Source organism: Salvelinus namaycush, chromosome 10, assembly GCF_016432855.1.
Source record: "Salvelinus namaycush isolate Seneca chromosome 10, SaNama_1.0, whole genome shotgun sequence".
In the NCBI taxonomy this organism is placed as follows: Eukaryota; Metazoa; Chordata; class Actinopteri; order Salmoniformes; family Salmonidae; genus Salvelinus; species Salvelinus namaycush.
In genome coordinates, this window is record NC_052316.1 from 20,678,854 (window position 1) to 20,704,041 (window position 25,188).

The 25,188-nt window shown below is 42.9% G+C and overlaps 2 protein-coding genes across 2 annotated transcripts in view; one reads left to right on the forward strand and one right to left on the reverse strand.

The window, feature by feature from the left end:
- The window catches only part of ankmy1 (ankyrin repeat and MYND domain containing 1), a 9,937-nt gene extending 7,969 nt beyond the window's left edge, over positions 1–1,968 (reverse strand). Inside the window, exons 1-6 of the mRNA XM_039003130.1 lie at positions 1,762–1,968; positions 1,381–1,527; positions 767–1,251; positions 414–630; positions 121–297; positions 1–7 (exon numbers count right to left, since the gene is read on the reverse strand). The exon at positions 1–7 is cut by the window's left edge and continues 628 nt beyond it. Of these exons, the coding sequence (XP_038859058.1) occupies positions 1–7; positions 121–297; positions 414–630; positions 767–1,251; positions 1,381–1,527; positions 1,762–1,968 (1,240 nt within the window). The remainder of the gene's footprint in view (positions 8–120; positions 298–413; positions 631–766; positions 1,252–1,380; positions 1,528–1,761) is intronic.
- A 2,765-nt stretch (positions 1,969–4,733) lies between these two features.
- The window catches only part of LOC120055210 (ephrin type-B receptor 1-B-like), a 229,249-nt gene continuing 208,794 nt past the window's right edge, over positions 4,734–25,188 (forward strand). Inside the window, exons 1-2 of the mRNA XM_039003131.1 lie at positions 4,734–4,871; positions 4,933–5,143. Of these exons, the coding sequence (XP_038859059.1) occupies positions 4,734–4,871; positions 4,933–5,143 (349 nt within the window). The remainder of the gene's footprint in view (positions 4,872–4,932; positions 5,144–25,188) is intronic.

Below are 25,188 nucleotides of genomic sequence, written 5' to 3' on the forward strand. Positions count from 1 at the left end.
TGACAGCCTGTTTTACATAGGAGTGACAATTAAATATAATGAAGAAAAACAATAAAGAGATTACATTTTTGAGCAAAGAACTGTCCAAAGGCACGTCAAATGTTTTGGTGCCTCACAGACCTGTGATTTTGCGTGGGTCTTTTGTGGGACCTTCTCTGCAACTGTCTCATGGAGTGACTGGATTGGGTAGTACAGGACATTACAAACAGCCAGAGCAGACATGCCCTCACAGTTGAGCTTGTTCACATCTGCTCCGCTGTCCAGGAGCAGGTGGATCACATCATTATGGCAGTTGACCTGTAAAGAAACCTTAAAAGGTAAATCCTGTGCACACAACACCTCTAGCAATATTATCCATTCATATCTCTGTTGGAGTCTCCCCATGCCTTTGTGATACAATGTCAGTGCCTTACCGTAGCTGCAATGAGTGCTGTGTGTCCTCGGGCATCGCCAACATCAGGGTGTATCTTACCATCCCGTAGGATGCGATAGACACTCTGCGGGTCACCCAGCGAGGCCTCCTGGATGAGGCCCTCTGAGTTGAGCTCCAGAGATCCCTTAGGGCCAAACCTTTGCCGGTTCTCAGACAGAACAGCCTCCACGTCCCAGTCCAGGGCCTCCACCTCAAACCTGCAGCATGAAGTGACAACAGACAGGCCACTGTGGTAAAGCAGGACACAAAAATAAACCGTTTTAAGACTAACTGTAAGGAGCTTATTTGCTTTCAGACATCTGTATAATAAATTTGGCCTGCGTTAGCGTTCACCTGTGTCTATGGATGTGAGCCTGCATGCGCTGCTGCAGTGGTAAAGCTGCTGAGACATCAGGGTTAGTGTCTGGGTTGTCACAGTGCTCGCCGAAGAATTGCAGGTCCAGCTCCTTACGCAGCCCCCAGGGCACAGGCAGGTGGTCCGAGTCTGTGGAGTAGCGGTGCATGTCTGGGGGCAGGATGAAGCGTTCGTCCTGCAGCAGCTCATGGTAAGGAGAGAGAAGTGGGTCCATGCAAACCCCCCTGGTGCCAGGCTTGGCCTTGGTCTCTGGCCCCTTGGCTGAGCTCTGGGACTGGTTCTTAGGCTCCTTCTTGCAGTTGATCTGAGCCATGTGTTCTGGGAAGGCCTGGAGAGTGAAGCCCCCCTCCAGAGCAGTGCACAGCCTCAGCAGCCTCTCCCGGTGCCACAGACCCACGTCCTGATGTCCATCTGGGTATGTCACCACACCTGGCCCAAAGCGCTCGTCTGCATGGTACAACCCCTGTAGGCGTCAGGTTAAATCAAAAGTCAGGTGTTAAGTATTTTATTTCTACTCAGCTCCTCAAGCAGAAAAAGTTCAGAAAATGTCATAGGTTATTGGTATCAGGTGACACTCATACTCCTGTCTTACCTGAAAGGTGGTGCCATCAGGGAAGGTCTGAATGCCATAGCCCTCCTTCCGGTTCAAATAAAACTTTCCAACAAATTTGAAGCCTGCTGGCCAGGAATAAGTCCCATTTCCATGACGATAATCTTTGTAGAATGAGCCATCATAAAACTACAGAATAAAAGTATATAAATAACTCGATGACATAGGCTGTGGACCCTGTAATAGTGAAAGTCTTTAAAAAAAAAAGTAGAATTGAACTACTTGCGCCAATGTAACAATACCTGCTATAAACAGCGACTAGTAACAAAAGTAGCCTAATGTTGGCCAGCCAGGATTGTATGACCCCCTCCCACAGGGCTATTTCATGACTGTCAATAAATTATTATATTCAAACAACAATACCTCTCCATTTGTCCAGGTGAAGACTCCTGTGCCGTGCTTCAAATCATTCACAAATTCTCCTTCATATTTAGATTCGTCAGACCACTGCTGAACCCCAGGTCCATTTCTCTTTTCACGTCCAACTTTAATGTTAGTCCAATGCTCTCTCCCTGCCCGCACTCCACATCTGACAGATGCCTCAGGTGCAACGCTTGTAGAAGTCGCCATTATACACAGAGCGTATTATTTTGTGGAATAGTAGGCTTTCCTTAAATTACAAACATTAGCTGACCAAACAAGTTTCCATAAACTTTTACAAATCCTTCAACTGTCTGTCTTCGGGTGGTTTGTCTGTCAGTCAGTGTAGGTTGCCTTGACAACGATGGAAGGGACAGCCCATTTGTTAATCGTTCACAAACGTTCTCGACAAATTATGCCTGTTTATAAATAATCCTTACATTCTTGTAGCTTTCTTGTTGAAATGCTGCGTCCAAGAACACCTCGATCTGAACACTTTGGATAAATCACTTAAATCCAGTACATTACATGTCAAATATTATCGAATCTTGGTCCGTCTGAGAGCGAGCATGCAGAGAAAACCTAATCATGGAGTCGACGATCTCAGATGTCAAAGCAAAAGGTCATTCCTTTGCCTGCAACACAAGTATCACCACACTGTGAGGGCTCCAGGGAATGTTTCCAACACTCCTTGACAACCGAGGCGTCCCATGGTTAGCTACTTATTTTATTGGGCCGCTTCTCCCAGGAGTTTTGCTGTTTACCCTTTAGTCTACACATCCTGGACTATGCAAACTTTTAGGCCTGCTTCTTTTCCAATAAAGTGTTTTTCTATGTAATTCATAGAAAAATATAGTGTGACGTTTTGAGAGAATAATCATGTAACGAAATGAATATCTTTTGTAGGTCCAGCCTGAATAATGGAGAGTAACAAGGATTCAACTTTTTGCTTTAGTACCTGTATACAAGTCCATTAGAGCTGAACCTGTGTGTGCCACCTGCCACTCTACCTGTAAGGATAAACCTACACCCTACACCCTATCTTCACTTGAGCCCACATCCGCATATACATGTGGGTTGTCTTGAATTAGTGCATAGTGTCTCAGGTATACATGTTGAACTGCATAATTGTCAGTGCAGTAGTGATGGCCTGTTTTTTGTTGTTTAATGTCACTGAACCTTTTTATTAGGTCATCATAATATAATATTTTTTCAAATGGTGCTCTACAATTCAATAATATGTTAGTTTTTATTTGGCTCATACCATGAACTCAAAGGGGCAACACATATTTATTTACTTTCACAGGACAAGGTCCTCCACAGGCTTGCTGTTCAAATACATAACCATTGTAATTTAGTTTTAGCATTGTATTACAGATGCTGTAATGAGAGTGAAATCACCAGAAAGTGGGTTATAGAGAGTCATGGTAAGATAGATAATAATGCTGCTCAGAAGCATCACTTCTTTCCTCCCATCTTTGGCAGCAATATAGAACCTGTTCTCAGTGGCCAGGGCAGGCAGCTTGGTTCCTGATATCTCTCTGGATGACACACTGCTCAGCTTCCTATCCTTGGACTCAAGTGCTGCTCTCGACCAACAGCATGCATCCATTCAGCAACACCTTCCTGCTGAACAACTAACTGTTTTCAACCAGGACCTGACGTCTGCATTGGGAGGGAGCACAAAGGTGGCCTTGAGGGTTGTGGGTGTTGTGGCACTAGTCCTGTCCCTACTCTTTGATGTCTTAGCCCACAAGGCAAAAGGGCAGGGGGACAACGAGAATGCTATGAACGCTACAAAGATGATATTTGGAATCAGCAATTCCTCAAGAATTGGATCCCACATCAATGAATACCTGAAGCTGGTCCCTGAGATAGCTGGTGATATGGACAAGATGGCAGAGGTGACAGAGCTCTATGACCAGTACCCAAAGTTTGAGCTGATTGACCATTTTGAGAGGATGACCAACAAGAGATGTATGGGGTCAGTGGCCATGAAGCAGTGGCTGTGTGGGGCAGCGTTCCACCTGCACATGAGGATCCACAAGATCCGCTTGGGCTCCATTCCATGAGGCTCAGCAGAAGCACTGCGTCTCTCCTACAATACTGTGTTCACCAGCCTGGTCAAGCTCTATACAGAGTAAGTAAGCAATAATATACAGAAGAAACCTCCAGTGCCAGGAGCCGACATTATGCCAGGGCTCCTGGTCATTGAGCCCTACACAGATTTCACACACAGTCTCTGTGAGTCCAAGGTCATTAGAGATGCTCTGCTGCTTTGGATCATTGCTGCTCAGGACATTGAAGACAGCAAAGACTTCTTTCTGCAGTCTGAACATGACTTTTATAAACTGATCGACCAATGGAAAGGTTTTGAATTGCAGAAAAGAAAGGGAGAGTGAAGCTAAGTGTGTCAGTGAAATCCATGTTAGTTGTATTTTGATTTCAAACAAGTCAATACATTACACATGGATTTTTGTAACACATGTAATCACAAACATAGGATATTGTGTCAATCATGATTGTAATTAATGTTAGCTGGAATCTGGAAAGTAATGGAAGAAAAGTTCCTTTAAAAGGTGTAGCGGTAGTCTTAAAGGTGACGGTAATATCTCATCATTTGATATGGTGATTTTTGTATTTTGGAATGGTTAGATAAAGAGTGCATTAACAAGGCTCTGAGTCTGTGTCAACAACAATGCATGTACTGTTTGCCTCTGCTCTAAAGATTTGCAAACCTTTTTCATTGGATGATGTTTATGATTGTTTTTTGCAAGTGGTGTCCTACATTCCGCTCTTTGGTTATTAGATGTTTGTCCAAGCCAGGACTATGTCCTTCAGACTCAACCCATCATGTTTTTAAATACACAGGTAGAGGAGTGCGTGAGACATACAGCACAGCCCAAACATGGGTAACAAAGCTTGCAGTCCATCTTCAGAAACCATTAACTGTCTGTCTGATGTAGCCAGCCATGATGGCATCGTTCCAGACATCTCTGAACTTGTCTGCTTCTCTGGAACATCTATATGCAGCCATCCAGCAGAATATGTCAGCTGAGCATCTAACAGCCTTTAACCATGACCTGATGTCTGCATTTGGAGGGAGCACCAAGGTGAGCCTGGGAGGTCTGGGGATTGTGGCTGTCACTGCTCTTTGAGGTCTTGGCTCACCAGATCCAAGGACAAAGGTCGTCCATGGACCCCATACAGAGGATATTTGGAGCGGATCACTCCTCAGAAATCGAGTACCTAAAGCAAGTTCCTGGTATAACCAATGATAAGAAGAGGATGGCAGAGCTCCTGGTACGTTACGACCGGAAGCTTAAACATGAGCTGGAGGACTTCTATGAGAGGTTGGTAGTAGAGAGAAGCATGAACACCACTGGTGTGTGGTGTGAAACAGTGGCTGAATGGGGCAGCTTTCCACATGCACATGCGGATCTATAGGTTTTGTCTAACTGACTCACCAGAAGGCCCTGTACAGTCGTGGCCAAAAGTTTTGAGAATGACACAAATATGAATTTTCACAAAGTCTGCTGCCTCAGTTTGTGTGATGGCAATTTGCATATACTCCAGAATGTTATGAAGAGTGATCAGATGAATTGCAATTAATTGCAAAGTCGCTCTTTGCCATGCAAGTTAACTGAATCCCAAAAAACATTTCCACTGCATTTCAGCTCTGCCACAAAAGGACCAGCTGACATCATGTCAGTGATTCTCTCGTTAACACAGGTGTGAGTGTTGACGAGGACAAGGCTGGAGATCATCCTGTCATGCTGACTGAGTCCGAGTAACAGACTGGAAGCTTCAAAAGGAGGGTGGTGCTTGGAATCATTGTTCTTCCTCTGTCAACCACGGTTACCTGCAAGGTAACACGTGCCATCATCATTACTTTGCACAAAAAGGGCTTCACAGGCAAGGATATTGCTCCCAGTAAGATTGCACCTAAATCAACCATTTATCGGATCATCAAGAACTTCAAGGAGAGCGGTTCAATTGTTGTGAAGAAGGCTTCAGGGCGCCCAAGAAAGTCCAGCAAGCGCCAGGACCGTCTCCTAAAGTTGATTCAGCTGCGGGATGGGGGCACCACCAGTACAGAGCTTGCTCAGGAATGGCAGCAGGCAGGTGTGAGTGCATCTGCACGCACAGTGAGGTGAAGACTTTTGGAGGATGGGCTGGTGTCAAGAAGGGCAGCAAAGAAGCCACTTCTCTCCAGGAAAAACATCAGGGACAGACTGATATTCTGCAAAAGGGACAGGGATTGGACTGCTGAGGACTGGGGTAAAGTCATTTTCTCTGATGAATCCCCTTTCCGGTTGTTTGGGGCATCTGGAAAAAAGCTTGGCCAGAGAAGACAAGGTGAGCACTACCATCAGTCCTGTGTCATGCCAGCAGTAAAGCATCCTGAGACCATTCATGTGTGGGGTTGCTTCTCAGCCAAGGGAGTTGGCTCACTCACAATTTTGCCTAAGAACATAGCCATGAATAAAGAATGGTACCAACACATCCTCCGAGAGCAACTTCACCCAACCATCCAGGAACAGTTTGGTGACGAACAATGCCTTTTCCAGCATGATGGAGCACCTTGCCATAAGGCAAAAGTGATAACTAAGTGGCTCGGGGAACAAAACATCGATATTTTGGGTCCATGGCCAGGAAACTCCCCAGACCTTAATCCCATTGAGAACTTGTGGTCAATCCTCAAGAGGCGGGTGGTCAAACGAAAACCCACAAATTCTGACAACTCCAAGCATTGATTACGCAAGAATAGGCAGCCATCAGTCAGGATGTGGCCCAGAAGTTAATTGACAGCATGCCAGGGTGGATTGCAGAGGTCTTGAAAAAGAAGGGTCAACACTGCAAATGTTGACTGCAAATATTGACTCTTTGCATCAACTTCATGTAATTGTCAATAAAAGCCTTTGACTCTTATGAAATGCTTGTAATTATACTTCAGTATTCCATAGTAACATCTGACAAAAAATATCTAAAGACACTGAAGCAGCAAACTTTGTGGAAATGAATATGTCTGTCATTCTCAAAACTTTTGGCCACGATGTGCTGAGCCAGTACTATCAACTCAGTGTCCCTGGCTTGATAAAGACTTTTACAGAGTTTCTACAGAGAAATATCCAGGAGACCCCCCTGTTGGCAAAATCCAACAGTGTGCCAGGGCTCCTGGTCATTGAGCCCTACAGGAACGTCACACATAGATTTCAACACCATCCCTGTCCAAGATCATTGGAGACGCTCTGCTGACCCGGATCATTGCTGCTCAGGACATTGAGTAGAGTAAATACTTATTTCTACAGACTGAAAGTGACTTTGATGATCTGATCAAGAAATGAAAGACTGAAAGAATATTCATCTGCATAATGCATAGTGGTAGAAATAATGATGTACACTGAGTGTACAAAACATTAGGAACACCTTCCTAGTATTGAGTTGCACCCCTTTTGCCCTCAGAACATCCTCAAATCGACAGCCATGGACTCTACAAGGTGTTGAAAGCGTTCCACAGGGATGCTGGCCCATGCTGACTCCAACATGTCCTTTGGGTGGTGGATCATTCTTGATACACAGGAAACTGTTGAGTGTGAAAAATCCAGCAACGTTGCAGCTCTTGACATACTCAAACCAGTGCGCCTGGCTCCTACCATACCCCGTTCAAATGCACTTAAATCTTTTGTCTTGCCCATTCACCCTCTGCATTGCACACACACAATCCTTGTCTCAAGGCTTTAAAATCCTTTAACCTGTCTCCTCACCTTCATCTACACTGATTTGAAGTAGATTTAACCGGTGACATCAATAAGGGATCAAATCATTCACCTGGTCAGTCTATGTCATAGAAAGAGCAGCTGTTCCTAATGTTTTGTGCACTCAGTGTATACTCTTATAGTTGGCTTATGGCCTGTAATTAATGTATACTCATGTTACAAACACAAAGGATAATGTAATTACCAAAGAATAAAGTAACAAAAATGTATATAACCCAGCATTCATAATGTTCTCTGGTGTGTGACTTACGCGTGTGTGTACTGTACACACACACGTGCACACACACACACATTTTGGAATCCTAACCCTAACCCTAACCAAAACCCTAAACCTAACTACTAACCCCTTACCCTAACCCCTTACCCTAACCCCAATTCTAATCCTAACACCTGAGCTTAAAATAACCTTTGTCCTCATGGGGATGTGGGAAATGTTCCCACGAGGGAGAATGTTCCTTGTTTTGTTATCCTTGTGGGGACTTTGGGGGATTTTCGGTCCCCACAAGGATAGAAGAACCAACCCCCCCACCCCTTGACTTTGCCTTCGGAAAGTATTCAGACCCCTTGACTTTTTCCCAATTTTGTTAGGTTACAGCCTTATTCTAAAATGTATTACATCCCCCCCCCCCCCCCCCCCCCCTTATCAATCTACACACAATACCCCATAATGACAAAGCAAAAATTGCAAATTTATCAAATAAAACTGAAATATTACATTTACATAAGTTCAGACCCTTTACTCAGTACTTCGTTGAAGCACCTTTGGCAGCGATTACAGCCTCGAGTCTTCTTGGGTATGACGCTACAAGCTTGGCACACCTGTATTTGGGTAGTTTCTCCCGTTCTTCTCCTCTTAAGCTCTAGCAGGTTGGATGGGTAGCGATGCTGCACAGCTATTTTCAGGTCTCTCCAGAGATATTCAATTGGGTTCAAGTCCGGGCTCTGGCTGGGCCACTTAAGGACATTCAGAGACTGGTCCCGAAACCATTCCTGCGTTGTCTTGGCTGTGTGCTTAGGGTCGTTGTCCTGTTGGAAAGTGAACCTTCGCCCTAGTCTGAGGTTCTTGAGCGCTCTGGAGCAGGTTTTCATCAAGGATCTCTCTGTACTTTGTTCCGTTCATCTTTGCCTCGATCCTGACTAGTCTCCCAGTCCCTGCTGCTGAAAAACATTCCCAGAGCATAATGCTGCCACCACCATGCTTCACCGTAGGGATGGTGCCAGGCATTCAGGCCAAAGAGTTCCATCTTAATTTCATCAGACCAGAGAATCTTGTTTCTCATAGTCTGAGAGTCTTTAGGTGCCTTTTGGCAAACTTCAAGCAGGCTGTCATGTGACTTTTACTGAGGAGTTTCTTCAAGCGCAGTCGCAAAAACCATCAAGCGCTATGATGAAACTGGCTTTCATGAGGACCGCCACAGGAATGGATGACCCAGAGTTACCTTAGCTGCAGAGGATAAGTTCATTAGAGTTACCAGCCTCAGAAATTGCAGCCCAAATAAATGCTTCAAAGAGTTCAACAGACACATCTCAACATCAACTGTTCAAAGGGGATGTGTGAATCAGGCCTTCATGGTCGAATTGTTGTAAAGAAACCACTACTAAAGGACACCAATTAGAAGAAGAGACTTGCTTGGGCCAAGAAACATGAGATTTTTGGTTCCAACTGCCGTATCTTTGTGAGACGCGGTGTGGGTGAACGGATGATCTCCGCATATGTATTTCCCACCGTAAAGCATGGAGGAGGAGGTGTTATGCTGTGGAGGTGCTTTGCTGGTGACACTGTCTGTGATTTATTTTGAATTCAAGGCACACTTAACCAGCATGGCTACCACAGACTTCTGCAGCGATACACCATCCCATCTGGTTTGGGCTTAGTGGGACTATCATTTGTTTTTCAACAGGACAATGACTCAACACACCTCCAGGCTGTGTAAGGGCTATTTTACCAAGAAGGAGCGTGATGGAGTGCTGCATCAGATGACCTGACCTCCACAATCCCCTGACCTCAACCAAATTGAGATGGTTTGGGATGAATCGGACCGCAGAGTGAAGGAAAAGCAGCCAACAAGTGCTAAGCATACTGTATGTGGGAACTCCTTCAAGACTGTTGGAAAAGCATTCCAGGTGAAGCTGGTTGAGGGAATGCCAAGAGTGTGCAAAGCTGTCATCAAGGCAAAGGGTGGCTATTTGAAGAATCTCAAATATAAAATGTATTTTGATTTAACCCATTTTTGGTTAATACATGATTCCATATGTGTTATTTTATAGTTTTGATGTTTTCACTATTATTCTACAATGAGGAAATAGTAAAAATAAAGAAAAACCCTTGAATGAGTAGGTGTTCTAAAACTTTTGACTGGTAATGTGTGTGTGTGTGTGTGTGTGTGTGTGTGTGTGTGTGTGTGTGTGTGTGTGTGTGTGTGTGTGTGTGTGTGTGTGTGTGTGTGTGTGTGTGTGTGTGTGTGAATTCACATTTTAGCAAGACAATAACCTAAAACAAGGCCAAATCTACACTGGGGTTGCTTACCAAGAAGACAGTGAATTTTCTTGTGTGTTTTGACTTAAATCTGCTTGAAATTTATGGCAAGACTTGAAAATGGTTGTCTAGCAATGATCAACAACCAATATGAAAGAATAATGGGTAAATATTAGAGACTCATAGCTGTAATCGCTGCCAACGGTGATTATAACATCTATTGACTTAGGGTTGTGAATACTTATGTAAATTATATATTTCTCTAAATTTCATTACATTTGCAAAAATGTCTACAAACATGTTTTCTTTGATCATTATGGGGTATTGTCTGTAGATTGGTGAGAAAAATAAATACATTTAATCTATTTTAAATTCAGGCTGTAACACAACAAAATGTGGAATAAGTCATGGGGAATGAATACTTTCTGAAAGCACTGTACAGAGCTTCTGTCCCTGTGCCTCCTTTACCCTTGGTTAGCCACATTGGTTAGCTCCCGCTCAGCCCAGTCAAAGCTCTTCTCTGTCCTGGCACCCCAATGATGTAACTAGCTTCCCCCTGAAGCTAGGACAGCTGAGTCCCTGCCCATCTTCTGAAAACATTTGAAACCCTACCTCTTCAAAGAGTATCTTAAATAATCCCACGGCACCCCTCGGACCCCCTCATAAATTGCCTTTTGTGAAATTACACTAACACTTGACCCCCCCTCCCCCCCACTTGCACTGACTTTGCTGATAAAATGTACTTACTATACTGAGATATGTGGTTGTCCCACCTAATTATCTTAAGATGAATGCACAAACTGAAACTTGGATAAGAGCGTCTGCTAAATGACTAAAGTGTAAATGTTGGGCTGATAGTTATATCGTGTGTGTGTGTGCACAGGGGTGTGGTATGTACATGTGTGTGTATTTCTGTTTAGGGGGTGCATCCCTGTGTATTTACATGTAGCTTTGTGTAGGACTGGGCGTATAATTCTTTTTCATTTCTGCCATCCAAAGATGTCTGCGCGGCAGTTCAGCCAGCTCCAGAGAGTCGGCACAGGGCTGTAATTGGAAGTAGAGCAAGTGAGCGGAGCTGCTGTATTGATAAGAGCGTATCAGGCTCCGTCAGCAGGCCCTGTGTCCGCCACGCTTCCCTAGGGAGGGGAGGAGGAGCTGTGAGTCTGCCATCTGTTGGAGCAGGCGCCTCACTAGGGGGAGGCAGGGAGGCATGGGGGTGGGTTGGTGCAGGCAGTCTGCAAATATATACACGTACATGTAATAGCTGCAGATCTGTCTGCCAATTAAGGTATAAATGTAATGGGAGTATGTGTGAGGAGTGCTAATGAAGACAAGTGGGCAAACTAATATAACAGCACCGTGTGTGTGTGTTTGTGTGTGTGTGTGGAGGGGGAGGGTTTCGCTACCTAGTTGGGTGTGAGTGGGCAGAGTTGGCACACACCCTGCCTACATTATTGTGTGTCCTGTCTGTCTGGGGCCTGCCTGGGCTGTTGAGTCTCAGGCTGTTGACTTCTCCACCCTCATTTAGGCAGACAGTAATATCAGTATTTCATAAGTGAGGATAGCAAAGTTATTGTATATTCTATGTAATGGGAGATACCATTTTGTACATAAGATGTACATGGGAACTAAATGGAGCCACAAATTAATATGGGGTGGCAGGTAGCCTAGTGGTTAGAGCGTTGGGACAGTAAGTGAAAGGTTGCTGGATCGATTCCCCGAGCTGAGAAATCTGTTGTTCTTCCCCTGAACAAGGCAGTTCCCCGATAGGCCGTCATTGTAAATTAGAATTTGTTCTTAACTGGCTTGCCTGGTTAAATAATATTAAGTAGTGAATACACATTATGTAAACATAAATTTAACACTAGTAGCCTATCCATTTAGACACAATTTCTTCATACTACCCAAATGACGATCTGAAATTAACTACATATTACCATATTCATTTGATTTGATTCTAGAACACAGCACCAAGTACAGTGAATGAAGTGCAAGACAATGAATATTCATATTCACAACAAACTACTTTCAAGGTGTTAGTATAGAGGACATCAATCCAAACCATTTCATAGGCTTACAGTGTGTCACTTCAATGCACATGTTAAAAGTTGTTATGCCGTGCCATGATGACACGGTAATGGTCTGTTGTTAGAATAGACTCTTAAATCTGCCATATGCTCCTGCAGAACATAAACCATTCATAAATCTACGAGCCTACTTAATAAACTAGGTGGTCGATCCTAAATGATGGCAGATATACGTTTTTTGATTCTGTCGTTGTCCTGCATGTGATGGGTTTAATTCCCATCAAATAGAGATTTTACAGGTGACAATTCAGTATATCACCATGGGCTATGGAAATAGCTTTCGTGACTATGTATAGCCATAAAACACCATGGACTGCTTAGATTTATGGAATAGCATGATAAATCAATGGTAAAATGCAATCACATTATCGCCGTAGTGAAATTTATCTGATGAGAAACACCTATTAGGTGAAGCTGTGCATGCAGTGCTTTATCTGGACCACTAGTCGTTGCTCTTTCCCTGCAGTATGATTGGATGGCAAAGCAGGGGACTTTTCAGTAGTTTAAAAATGTTAGTAGGAATCTGAGCGGGTGCTCTGTAGCGATTGGTTTGAGATGCGCTATCTTCTTTTCGTGATTGGTCACGAGGTGTTAAAGGGGTGTGAGAAGTGCTGTTGAGGGAACGGGGGCCAAGGTCTATCTCTCATCCCGCTTCACTTATCCCCTACATGCCTCATCCTCCAAGTAACCTAGTAGGTTTTCATACACTGCGTACAGTACGGTTTGAAATGTGATTCAACATACGCACTGCTGGAATACTATTCTGTGGCAGCTAAAGGATTTGTGTTTACACCTTTTTAAAGGGGAGAGGAAAGGCAGACCACCTTTGCCATGCCAGCGGATTTGTTAGCGGTTTTATGCGTGATTACTACGGTTTACGCAGTGGAAGGTAAATTATTTGAGTTTCTCTCTTTTTAGCTGTGATATTCTATTGCTATGTGTGCAGGTATGTGAACGCAATATGGTGCATTAACAGTGTTAATGTAAGCGCATTGATGTATTCGTTTCTAAAGGTATGGAAAGCAATTAGGATCTTGGATGGGATAACTTTGGAACTGGTTCCGTGGCGCCTCTCTGATTGATTCAGGCAGAGGTACCCAGGGTCGAGGGTGGGTGTACCACTGCCACTACGATGGTGGATGTGCAGTTTTGGGTCATGTATTCCCTTCAATAATATACCTTCAATAATTAGACTACAAGATGAGCATTGAATCAATGTATTATTGATTCATATTATATATATATATCATCGTTGCTTTATGACGCGTTCATGTCGCGTCGAAACTTGGGACCTCCGAGTTAAAAGGAACGTATGTCGTTTGCGTAGAGCTTGTGCAGAGCTTTATGACTTCATTGAATCTCTTTTTACTTGATGTGAAGCTGTCCCTCTCTAGAAGCTATAGAGAAGGTCAAGGTCTCTCCTAAATGCTGTCTGTTCGAAATAATAATGAGATAAGTTCTGTATGGAGGTTTGTTCCTCTCATGTCCATTTTTCTCTCCGGTTTTCGACAAAATATTTCAAAAGGTGGATTTTGTCTGTATGTATCTTTTTGAATAGGCTACTCGGACAGAATCCACAGGTTGGCTGGTCTCACGAGGTGTATTGCTATCATATCCCCAGACGCGATGCATAACGCGTCCTCCGCTATGGCTGCGATGAATAGCCTAGCCAACGTGCGTCAGTGGTGAACGCAATGACAGTCAGTTGATCGAATGCCCTTGTTTCATGTTTTCTTACTGAGGTTTCTTGTAGATCAATGCACTGAGATACACCATGTAAAAAAAAACTGTATCAAATGTTTCATCTTTGATTTGACCAGCTTGTTGGTGATGATAAGATACAATATGTCAAGGCAGGTAACACGGTTTTGGAAATGCAAAATGGTTACCTATTTAACCTGTACTTGGTATAATAATACATGGGATTTAAAGCGCCTTTCAAGAAACTCAAGGACACTTTACAGCAGGAGAGTAAAAACCCCAAAAAGGATAATATAAAAACAAATAAAGCTACAAATCCCCATAATATGTGGACTAGGGGTGACTGGTCATATAGTGAGGACCCTCACCCTTTGCCTGGCCGTGACAATAACCTGGCTAATAAAATCAAATTACATTTTATTCGCCACGTGCTTCGTAAACAACAAGTGTAGACTAACAGTGAAATGGTTACTTATGGTCCCTTCCCAACAATGCAGAGAGAAAGAAAATTGAGAAATAATAGAAAAGTAAAAAATGTGGTAATAATAAATACACAATGAGTAACGATAACTTTCCTATATACACTGGGTACTAGTAACGAGTAGATGTGCAGGGGTACAAGGTAATTGAGGTAGATATGTACATATAACTAGGACTAAAGTGACAGATAATAAACAGTAGCAGCAGCATATGTTATGAGTCAAAAAAGCGCTAGAAGATCAAGCAGATTGCGTTCTTCATTTCACCTGTCACATTATTTTACATTATGACGTTTACCGTAGTTCCCCAGAACAGTTGAGCCAGTCACGCGTTTGTTTGTAAATAGCACAACGGGAGAAAGTGGGAGCTTGTGAGTCCATAAAGTTTGATATCTATCGGCGAGTCTCTGTTGTGCTGCGCACATGAGGTGATGAAGTTACACTTGTATGCAATTCACTACTGAATGTTTGCCATCATATATCTTATAACGGCATTCTGCCAGAAGTGAAAGAGCTCTGGGTGAGATATCTCTACAGTTGCCATTATTTCTCTGTTAGCGTTTGTTCTCTCCTCAGTTCTTCTACCCGGTCCTCCACGTACACATGCTGCTCTTCCTTCAGAAAAGCATGCATCACAACTTTGTTCACTTGCACAATTTCTGTCTTTCACTTTCGATTGTAAATGTCCACACTCTCCGAAAATGACATTCGGTAGCTACTACTGTAGCTATGCTTGTATGTATGAGTCTTTGCAATTAGTTTGTTAGTTTCGCTCGTTAGCATTTAGCTAACAGCATCTATGTGATTTTGCTATTAGTTTGTGCAAATGTTGTTAGCGTTCTGGTTATAGAAGGCCAATGGGATTGTCTTGCGTTTTTCGCGCGCCCCTGTGTGCTATGCCGGTAATACCGTAAATCCCATAATGAGAGAAGAACGGTATGATGATTTGAAAATCTGGATACCACCCAAGCCTAGTGTTGGTGTGTTTGGACCAGTGGCAGTCTGTACCGTTTTGATTATTTTTTAATTAACATGGCCTTATTTCTATTACAGCATATTGGATGACTGTCATTCATATTACATTCACTCAGCTCAATGTAACATCGATAGGTTTAGGCTTACTACATGATACAAAAAAAAATTCTGTACCCATCATGAGGTTGCTACAACCTAGCTTATGAATAAAAGTTTATAATGTAGGTGTACAGGTCTAGAGAATTTTGAGTAATCAGACAGTGACACATTAAATACCGCCTTGCACACTCTTGCCTGTGTCTAGCTGATCTAGGGTGTAATCATTAGTCCAACAGTTGCAAACAAGAGTTTCTATTGGATAAATTCATTTATACCCGTTCCGTTTGCCTCCATTTAAGACATTTTTTTCAACAGAATCACTGCAATGAATACACCCCTGATCACAAGCAAACGGCACTTTTATGCCAGACACATAAAAACAGCTTGTATTTATAATTTCTTCTTGCATCTATCTATGCGCTCTCCTCCTCTCACCTTTTCCCTTCGCTTGTGGACTTCAGTGCACAACACAACAGCTGTCTGTGACCAGGCGAACAAACCTTTCCAAGCCAAACCTTCATATCATGGCCACTAACCTCTACACACAGTCTACATTGTTGTCATGTCATAGTCAGCATAGTTGCTTGAACTAATGCATTAGTAAACCCGCTACAGTGTAGTCAGCAGCAATCAGTTTAGCAGTTACACCGGCAGCCCCAGCAATAAATTAATAAAACCAAAAGCTTACCTTGACTCTGAAGAGTTCCAATGTTGGATAGCCATAGCCAGCTAGCTAACATAGCATCCCTCTGTTTGAGCTGGGTGTTTGAGTAGGCTAAACTAGCTAGCTGAATTCGTCACTAGCTAAGTAAGTGAAAGTGAAAACAAATATGCTAAGAAATATCTCTCTCTCTCTTTTTCTGCTCCTTACTTTTGGAAGATATTCATTTGTTCAAAATGGTTCAACGATTATTTTTCTTTGAGTCAACTACTCAACACATTTTATGCACTGTAGTGCTAGCTAGCTGTAGCTTATGCTTTCAGTACTAGATTCATTCTCTGATCCTTTGATTGGGTGGACAACATGTAAGTTCATGCTGCAAGAGCACTGATAAGTTGGAGGACGTCCTCCAGAAGTTGTCATAATTACTGTGTAAGTCCATGGAAGAGGGTGAGAACCATGAGCCTCCTAGGTTTTGTTTTGAAGTCAATGTTTTGAAGCTAGCTGTCCTCTGGCTATACAATCGCGCTACGTTAGAGTGCTGCGGAGGCTACTGTAGACCTTCATTTCAAAACAATGTGTTTTTATAAATTATTTGGTGACGTGAAACTATTTAGAATAGTTTTATCTGAAAAGGACATGTGAACATATTTAGTATCGTTTTATCTAAAAAGGATAATTTTTATGAAATTCACTGAGGATGGTCTTCCTCGGAGGAGCCCCCACTGGTGTGGACCATATGTGATGTGGACACAGAGGAGCTTGAAGCTCTCGACCTGCTCCACTACAGCCCCCTCGATGTGGATGGGGGCGTGCTTTGCCCTCCGATTCCTGTAGTCCATGATCAGCTCCTTTTGTCTTAATCAGGTTGAGGGAGAATTTGTTGTCATGTCACCTCCTCCCTAATGGACAGTGGTTCCCAAACTAGGGGTCGTGAAAATGGGGTCCTGGGAAAATTTTCAAAATCCTGGAGAAAATAAATATATACAAAAAATATATACATTATAATATCGTCGTTGTATCTCAATCATTGTAATGTGGTTATCCTTAACAATCTAAAATAGAAGATTATTCAAATCTAAAAGATAGAATTCAACTAGAGAGCGCCCTTAAATTATGGGAAAAGCCTCACTTGACCGTTGCACTTGAGTCATTCCCACGGTGAATGGCTAGGCCTGCTACACTATGAAACCGCACACTATTGCAGAGACTTTGATATTACTGAATGCAACTGATATGGTGAAAACAATGTGTGGGGAGAAAGACGCACAAACTCACATCAATAGCTTTGTCAGATAACACTGTTAAATGAAGAATTCATGCTATTGCTAGCAATCAAGAGAAAACTCTGACTGAACGACTCAAACTCCCCAGTTTATGGACGTTAGCTGTGAGGGCTGAGATGTCCATGTATTGACTTTTATTCACTTTACATGTCAGGGGATGCTATTCACGAGTACATATTATTCTGTCTCACGATTCCCGAACATGAAATGGCACAGGGGATGTTCAGTGTGCTGCATGGCTATATTGATGAAGAACAGATTCCATGGGATCAAATGGTGGGCTTTTGCATAGATGGGGCAGGCCTCTGCACTCTAGTTAGGAATGGGTCTCCCTCTGCCATATGGACGCATTGTATGATACACCGAGAGCAACTGGCGGCAAAAGAGCTGAGCGCAGAAATCAGAAATATACTGCAGCAGGTAACTTCGATTGTAAATTACATCAAACCACATCCACTGTTCGCAAAACTATGTGTAGATATGGGATCAGAGCATGACAATGTTCTTTTTCACACCGAGGCCTGGTGGTTATCGAGGGGGAGTATTGGAAAGATTTTTCGCATTGAGAGAGAAACTGTTGTCATTCACAATGGATGTAAAAAAAAACAGACTTGGTTGAGTTTCTGTGTAATGAAAAGAAAATGTCTCCTTGCATATTTTGGAAACTGAACGAACTGAACCCAAGCATGCAGTGGAAATACAAAAGCATTGTGACCAAATCAGTTGATTCAGAGGAGATAATTATTTTTGGAGAGAGTCTTTCAAAAGCGAACCATGCCCCCTTCCCTCAGCTGTGCATCAGTAAGTGTCCCACACAGTGATGACTGCTCACCTCCAACGCTTGGAAAAGCACTTTGGGACCTACGTCCCAATCCGTTTGACTGTGATCCTGGCTCAGTTGACATGCCGGTAAGTGAAATCGAACACCTACGGAGGAATTTTGGTTCCTGACTCAAAGGGAATAATACACTGCTGTCTCCCTCTGGGCATTAATGCCGTGTTCAAAACAACTGGGAACTGGGAACTCAAATCTCAGACTTCTGACTTTAGTGTTTTCAAGAAAACTGGGATTTATGAAGCCGGTGATTGATGTGATTAACTCCTCAATGCCATCAGATGAATCCCGGAACATATTCCAGTCTGTGCTAGCTAAACAGTCCTGTAGTTTAGCATTCGCTTCCTCTATAGGCCAGCCCCGATAGAGGACTGCTTAGCTCGCCTATTAGTGGCCAGTTCCCATGAATGAGATGACCCATGTTAAGGCAGACATTGTCAAGAAATATCCACAGCTATCCATAAACAATGCCAATTAGTGAATTGCCTTGGCCTTATTAATGAGCTGGCCCATGCTTTGGCTTTGCCCTACATTGGGCATGGTGTGGCCAATCAGGCCAATCCTTCAGCAGGGCTTCCTCTAACCCAGCCTCTCAGTGTCCTAATTGAAAGCAGGGTCTGTTGTGGGTAAATTGCTGCCTAATGAACTGGGCGATTAAGTAATTTAACAACAATCTGTTTATGGGAAACAACGTTATTGTGATGATTAGAGTCCAGATCATTCCTCTCACAACCTTACAACAGCCGGTATGCTGCTCTCTGCTTCACTTCATTCTCTCCTTACCATACCATTAGGTATTCAGTTATCTTCTCTCTCCCTCCGTGCTCTTCTTTCATTCTCTATGCACAGCTAATTGTGTGAATATTTCAACTGTCCTCTGAATTCAGACCGAGACCAAAACCCAAACATTCAACTGCTCTGTTCTAATCAGCACTGTGTTTTAATGAGTCTTATCCTTGTCATCTTTCTTCATTTCTCTTTTCATATTTTGCTCTATTCACCCCCCCCCCCTTTTCCCTTTCGTTGTATGCACATATTTCTCCCACTAACTGTCTGTTTCTATTGTACTAATTTTCCCCTTTTCTCTCATGGTCCCTCTATCACTCTGTGTTTTAATGAGCTACATTTAAGACATTCATTATTACCAAGCCTTAAATAAATTGACCATATCCCCTAGCCTGTTAATGCAGCCTCTAACTTCCAGGCCTGCCTTAACTTAACTCTCTCTGAAAAACTCAAACCCTTCACCAATGGTCTAAGAAGAAGGATAGGGGAAGCGAGAGGATTAGGTAGAAAAATAATTGTGGTGTCGGCTGTTAGAAAAGGGATAGAGAGGAGAGAATGAAAGAGGTAGTGAGTTAGTGAGGGATGTGGAGTATGTAAGTTACTGAGTGAATGATGGTGGCGGTGCTAGGGTGGCATTGGGGGCCCCTCACTTCCTCCCCTAATGAAAGAGGCCCCTAGGCCTGGTTTCCATTGGAAAGAGTGTGGTTAGCATAAGGGTACATGTCCGTACAAAGAATCATTGTTATGTCTGCGTGGACCTGCTCCAGGGCCTGTTTCCTCTCTCTGCCTGTTTCCTCTCTCTCTCTCATATTCAATTAATATTAAACTCAATTCATATTCAATATGCTTTATTGACATGAAGGACAAGGTCAATGTCGCCAAAGTAAAGTGATACACATAAAAAATATGAAAACAACAGTGATAACAATTAGAATAGTAAATATAATGCTCATGGAAAAAAATATACACTATATACATACAAAAGTGGACACCCCTTCAAATTAGTGGATTCGGCTTTTTCAGCCACACTCGTTGCTGACAGGTGTATAAAATTGAGCACACAGCCATGCAATCTCCATAGACAAACATTGACAGTAGAATGGTCTTACTGAAGAGCTCAGTGACTTTCAACGTTGCACTGTCATAGGATGCCGCCTTTCCAACAAGTCAGTTCATCAAATTTCTGCCCTGCTAGAGCTGCCCCGGTCAACTGTAAGTTATGTTATTGTGAAGTGGAAACGTTGAGGAGCAACAACGGCTCAGCCGCGAAGTCATAGGCCACACAAGCTCACAGAACAGGACTGCAGAGTGCTGAAAATCGTCTGTCCTCGGTTGCAATACTCACACTACCGAGTTCAAAACTGCCTCTGGAAGCAACATCCGCACAGGAACTGTTCATCGGGAGCTTCATGAAGCACACAAGCCTAAGTTCACCATGCCCAATGCCAAGCGTCGGCTGGAGTGGTGTAAAGCTCGCAGCCATTGGACTCTGGAGCAGTGGAAACGCGTTCTCTGGAGTGATGAATCACCCTTCACCATCTAGCAGTCGCTACGGACGAATCTGGGTTTGGCGGATGCCAGGAGAACGCTACATGCCCCAATGCATAGTGCCAACTGTAAAGTTTGGTGGAGGAGGAATATGGTCTGGGGCTGTTTTTCATGGTTTGGGCTAGGCCCCTTAGTTCCAGTGAAGGGAAGACTTAATGCTACCGCATACTAATTGATTGATGATGGCATTGGAAATACTTATCGCCCCTTAATTTTCACACATGTTGATGTTGGGTTGGTGCTGGAGAGGATGAATATGAACATTTGTAAAACACTGTTTTTGTTGAGGAAAGTCTGTATTCTCGTATTTATTATGCTGCAGAAAACCTTCCCTAAATTACTGGTCACGCAGATACCGTGATAATTATTATGGTCATATATTTGCCTTGAATATGGGTGTTATTATGCCTTTATTCCATATTTCTGGAAAGTATCCTACATTCAGCACCAGATTGAAGAGCTACTGTAGAGTATGGCTTCCTACAGTTTAGGGCTACTTTTCTTCAGCATGGCACTGCAGATACTGTCTGGCCCACAGGCTTTACCGCACTTGAAGGGTTTGATTTTCTCTTTTGTCTCTGTTATTGTGATGGGTATTTAATGGGTTTTGTTGGTCTTTATTTGATTGTTTGTCCATTTAAAAAAAAAAATGTATCAACCAATTTGGTCTGAGTCTCTGTTAATTTCTGGCATTCTGGATTTTCATATAGTTTTTCAAAGTAGTTTTTCCAGATGCCATTTCGATTGGGGTTATTTCTCTTATTATGTGAGGCATTAGTCTCTTTGTCTCTCTGTGTGTGTGCCATTCATTCACTCTCCTGGTAATTAAAGTCTTCAGCAGCAGCTCCTGGTGATAGGCGAAGCAGAGCTCTCTGTGCGCCTCACAGCCCCCCGGCTAAAATACTAATTGGTTTTGATATTGTGCTTGAAGTTTGAATGTATATGATTATGGTCTTAGCTTTGTGTTTTTTAAGCATTCCGCTATTACATGGATTATGAGTCAATAGCCATGTTTACAAAGGGACAAGAGAGCAGAGTGTTAGGCCAAAGGAGGAGGGAGAAAAGGCAGGAGCGGATTATTTAGGTAGGTGAGTTGCTGGGTCAGCTAAGTGTATTTATTCTTGCTCGCTCGCTCGCTCTCTCAATTCAATTCAAGGGCTTTATTGGCATGGGAAACACACGTTAACATTGCCAAAGCAAGTGAAGTAGATAATAAACTAAAGTGAAATAAACAATAAAAATGTACAGTAAACATTACACTCACAGAAGTTCCAAAATAATAAAGACATTTCAAATTTCATATTATGTCTATATACAGTGTGCAAACGATATGCAAATAGTACAAAAGGGAAAATAAATAAACATAAATATGGGTTGTATTGACAATGGTGTTTGTTCTTCACTGGTTGTCCTTTTCTTGCGGCAACAGGTCACACATCTTGCTGCTGTAATGGCTCACTGTGGTATTTCACCCAGTTTATCAAAATTAGGTTTGTTCTTTGAATTCTTTGTGGATCTGTGTAGCCTGAGGGAAATATTTGTCTCTAATATGAAAATACATTTGGCAGGAGGTTAGGAACTGCAGCTCAGTTTGCAGCTCAGATTCCACTTCATTTTGTGGGCAGTGTGCACATAGCCTGTCTTCTCTTGAGAGCCAGGTCTGCCTACGGCGGCCTTTCTCAATAGCAAGGCTACGTTCACTGAGTCTGTACATAGTCGAAGCTTTCCTTAAGTGTGGGTCAGTCACAGTGGTCAGGTATTCTGCCACTCTCTGTTTTCGGGCCAAATAGCATTCTAGTTTGCTCTGTTTTTTTGTTAATTCTTTCCAATGTGTCAAGTAATTATCTTTTTGTTTTATCATGATTTGGTTGGGTCTAATTGTGTTGCTGTCCGGGGGCTCTGTGGGGTCTGTTTGTGTTTGTGAACAGAGCCCAGGGACCAGCTTGCTGAGGGGACTGTTCTCCAGCTTCATCTTTCTGTAGGTGATGGCTTTGTTATGGAAGGTTTGGTAATCGCTTCCTTTTAGGTGGTTGTAGAATTTAACGGCTCTTTTCTGGATTTTGATAATTAACGGGTATCGGCCTAATTCTGCTCTGCATGCATTATTTGGTGTTTTACGTCGTACATTTTTATGTTTATTCCATTTTGTGAATTCTTGGTTGGCGAGCGGACCCCATGTCACGCCCTGACCATAGATTGCTTTGTATGTTTCTATGTTTTGTTTGGTCAGGGTGTGATGTGGGTGGGCATTCTATGTTGTATGTCTAGGTTGTCTATTTCTGTGTTTGTCCTAGTATGGTTCCCAATCAGAGGCAGGTGTCAGTCGTTGTCTCTGATTGGGAGCCATATTTAGGTAGCCTGTTTTTCTTTGTGTTTTGTGGGTGGTTGTATCCTGTGTTAGTGTTTTCACCATACAGGACTGTTTCGGGTTGTTTGTACTTTTGTTATTTTCGTTCAGTGTTCGTTTTGATTTATTAAATATATCATTATGGACACTTACCACGCTGCGCATTGGTCCTCCGATCCTTCCTACTACTCCTCGTCAGACGAAGAGGACGAAACACGTTACACCCCAAACCTCACAACCATAAAGGGCAATGGGTTCTATAACTGATTCAAGTATTTTTAGCCAGATCCTAATTGGTCTGTCGAATTTTATGTTCTTTTTGATGGTATAGAATGCCCTTCTTGCCTTGTCTCTCAGCTCGTTCACAGCTTTGTGGAAGTTACCTGTGGCGCTGATGTTTAGGCCGAGGTATGTATCGTTTTTTGTGTGCTCTAGGAATTTTGAATTTTCTATTTGTGGTCCTGGTGACTGGACCTTTTTTGTCTTACTGAGATTTACTGTCAGGGCCCAGGTCTGACAGAATCTGTGCAGAAGATCTAGGTGCTGCTGTTGGCCTTCCTTGGTTAGTGACAGAAGCACCAGATCATCCGCAAACAGTAGACATTTGACTTCAGATTCTAGTAGGGTGAGGCCGGGTGCTGTCTCTCTCTCTCTTGTCTAAATACATTGGTGTTTCATAACATCTTATTTCTGTCCTTTCCCTAGATGCACCCTTCAAGACAGGGGCACCTCATCTCTAATGTCACGCTAATCTTGGTCCACAAAGGTCATAGGTCACATGATGCCTTGCTATGTGGATGTCCATGTGACTAGCTGTGTGTATCTGCAAGTGCCATAAAACAGAAAGTATGACCCATCCAGAGCACAGTATACAGCAGAATTTGCTTGGCTGCTTTTCAGGACCGTTCAGGCACTGTTCTGTTCTCATATTCTATCTGTGGTGTTCTCTGTTCAGCATGCCCTTCTCCTCTCCCATAGTAATGAAAGAAAAACAAGGGACGGAAGGTTTAAGGTAGAAAAAGTTTGAACAATGGAGAAAAAGTGTAGGAATGTGGACAGGCAGGTGATGGCGTGAGACAGTTGGTAATGACCTTGCCCTTGCCTCCCCCTTTTTTCAGGTAATTAGGTATTGATTGTTAAGAAGCAGGAATACTTAAAAAAGAGAAGGCAACAGCCCTCTCCTTCTGTGCCTTCCTTCTGTCCTTTTTACTGGAGTGAGCAGCATAGTTAGACTGGCTGTCAATCTGGGCAGCAGGGCCAGCCTAGTGGGGAAAAGAGAGGGTTCAGCAACTTGTGATGCAAAGCCTGGTGTAGACCAAGTCAGACGTTCTCCTTGAGAAGTAACTTTCTGCCGCTGCTCAGTCCTGTTGGATATACACGTATGCCTGCGTCCCAGTAGAACAAGCAGAAAAAGACAGAAAAAGGACAGAACTGTACATTTATGAAATAATTTCCTTTGGCAGGTGATGTATGGAATCAATGTGTCAAAGTGTTCCCATCCGGGTGAGAGTCTATCCAGGTGCTAGTGGAGGGCCACTCTGTAGTTTTGTCTTTGACTGTTTCATTCAGATGTCTAATAATGTAGATGAATAGGAATGAAATGCTTGGTCATCACTGTTTGGTGGAAAATTATGCTGATCATGTGATTTTCAGCATGCATGTCTTGTAAGGATAGGGACCCTGTGGGTGTGAAAAGATGGACTCACTCTGCCTCCCAGTTCCTTCCCTCCTGATTCACAGCCTCATTATTTTAATATGTGCATCGAAGTTGCAGCCCTTATTTCCTTTTTAAACACAGGAAACAATGCCATAAAGCTGTTACGTACCTCGTGAATCTTCCTGAGCGGCCATTTTAGATCCCTGTTACATCCTTATACGCTTTGTCTTGTGTTTATGACCTCAGGAGTGTACTTATTTTGACTTCAGCGAGAGAGAGAGACAGAGAGAGAGAGAGCGGGAGAGGAGGAGAAAGAGAAATTATAGTTGTGTCATAATTCTGGCATGTTGTTGATGTCTCTTATCAGTCTGTGTATGGAACAACACAGGAGAAGACAGACATCTGCACATTAAAAACATGAATTAACAGCCCAATCTTTGATGCATTTCTTATCCTATTGCAAATCCTCAAGGCAATAGGGTGATTTGACTGTTTGGGCACTATGTGATCAGTGAGTAATAGGGAAGATATTGGGGTCGCAATTACCTTGTTGTCAAGGTTGATTTAACAACATCAGATTCAATTAAATTCCCTCAAGGATAGATATCACATCAATGTTGAAAATGGATTGACAGACGTGCAAACGCACACCGCCCTGCCCCTCTACGTGCAACATCACTTGTCATTTCATGTTTAATACATGTTCATTATAG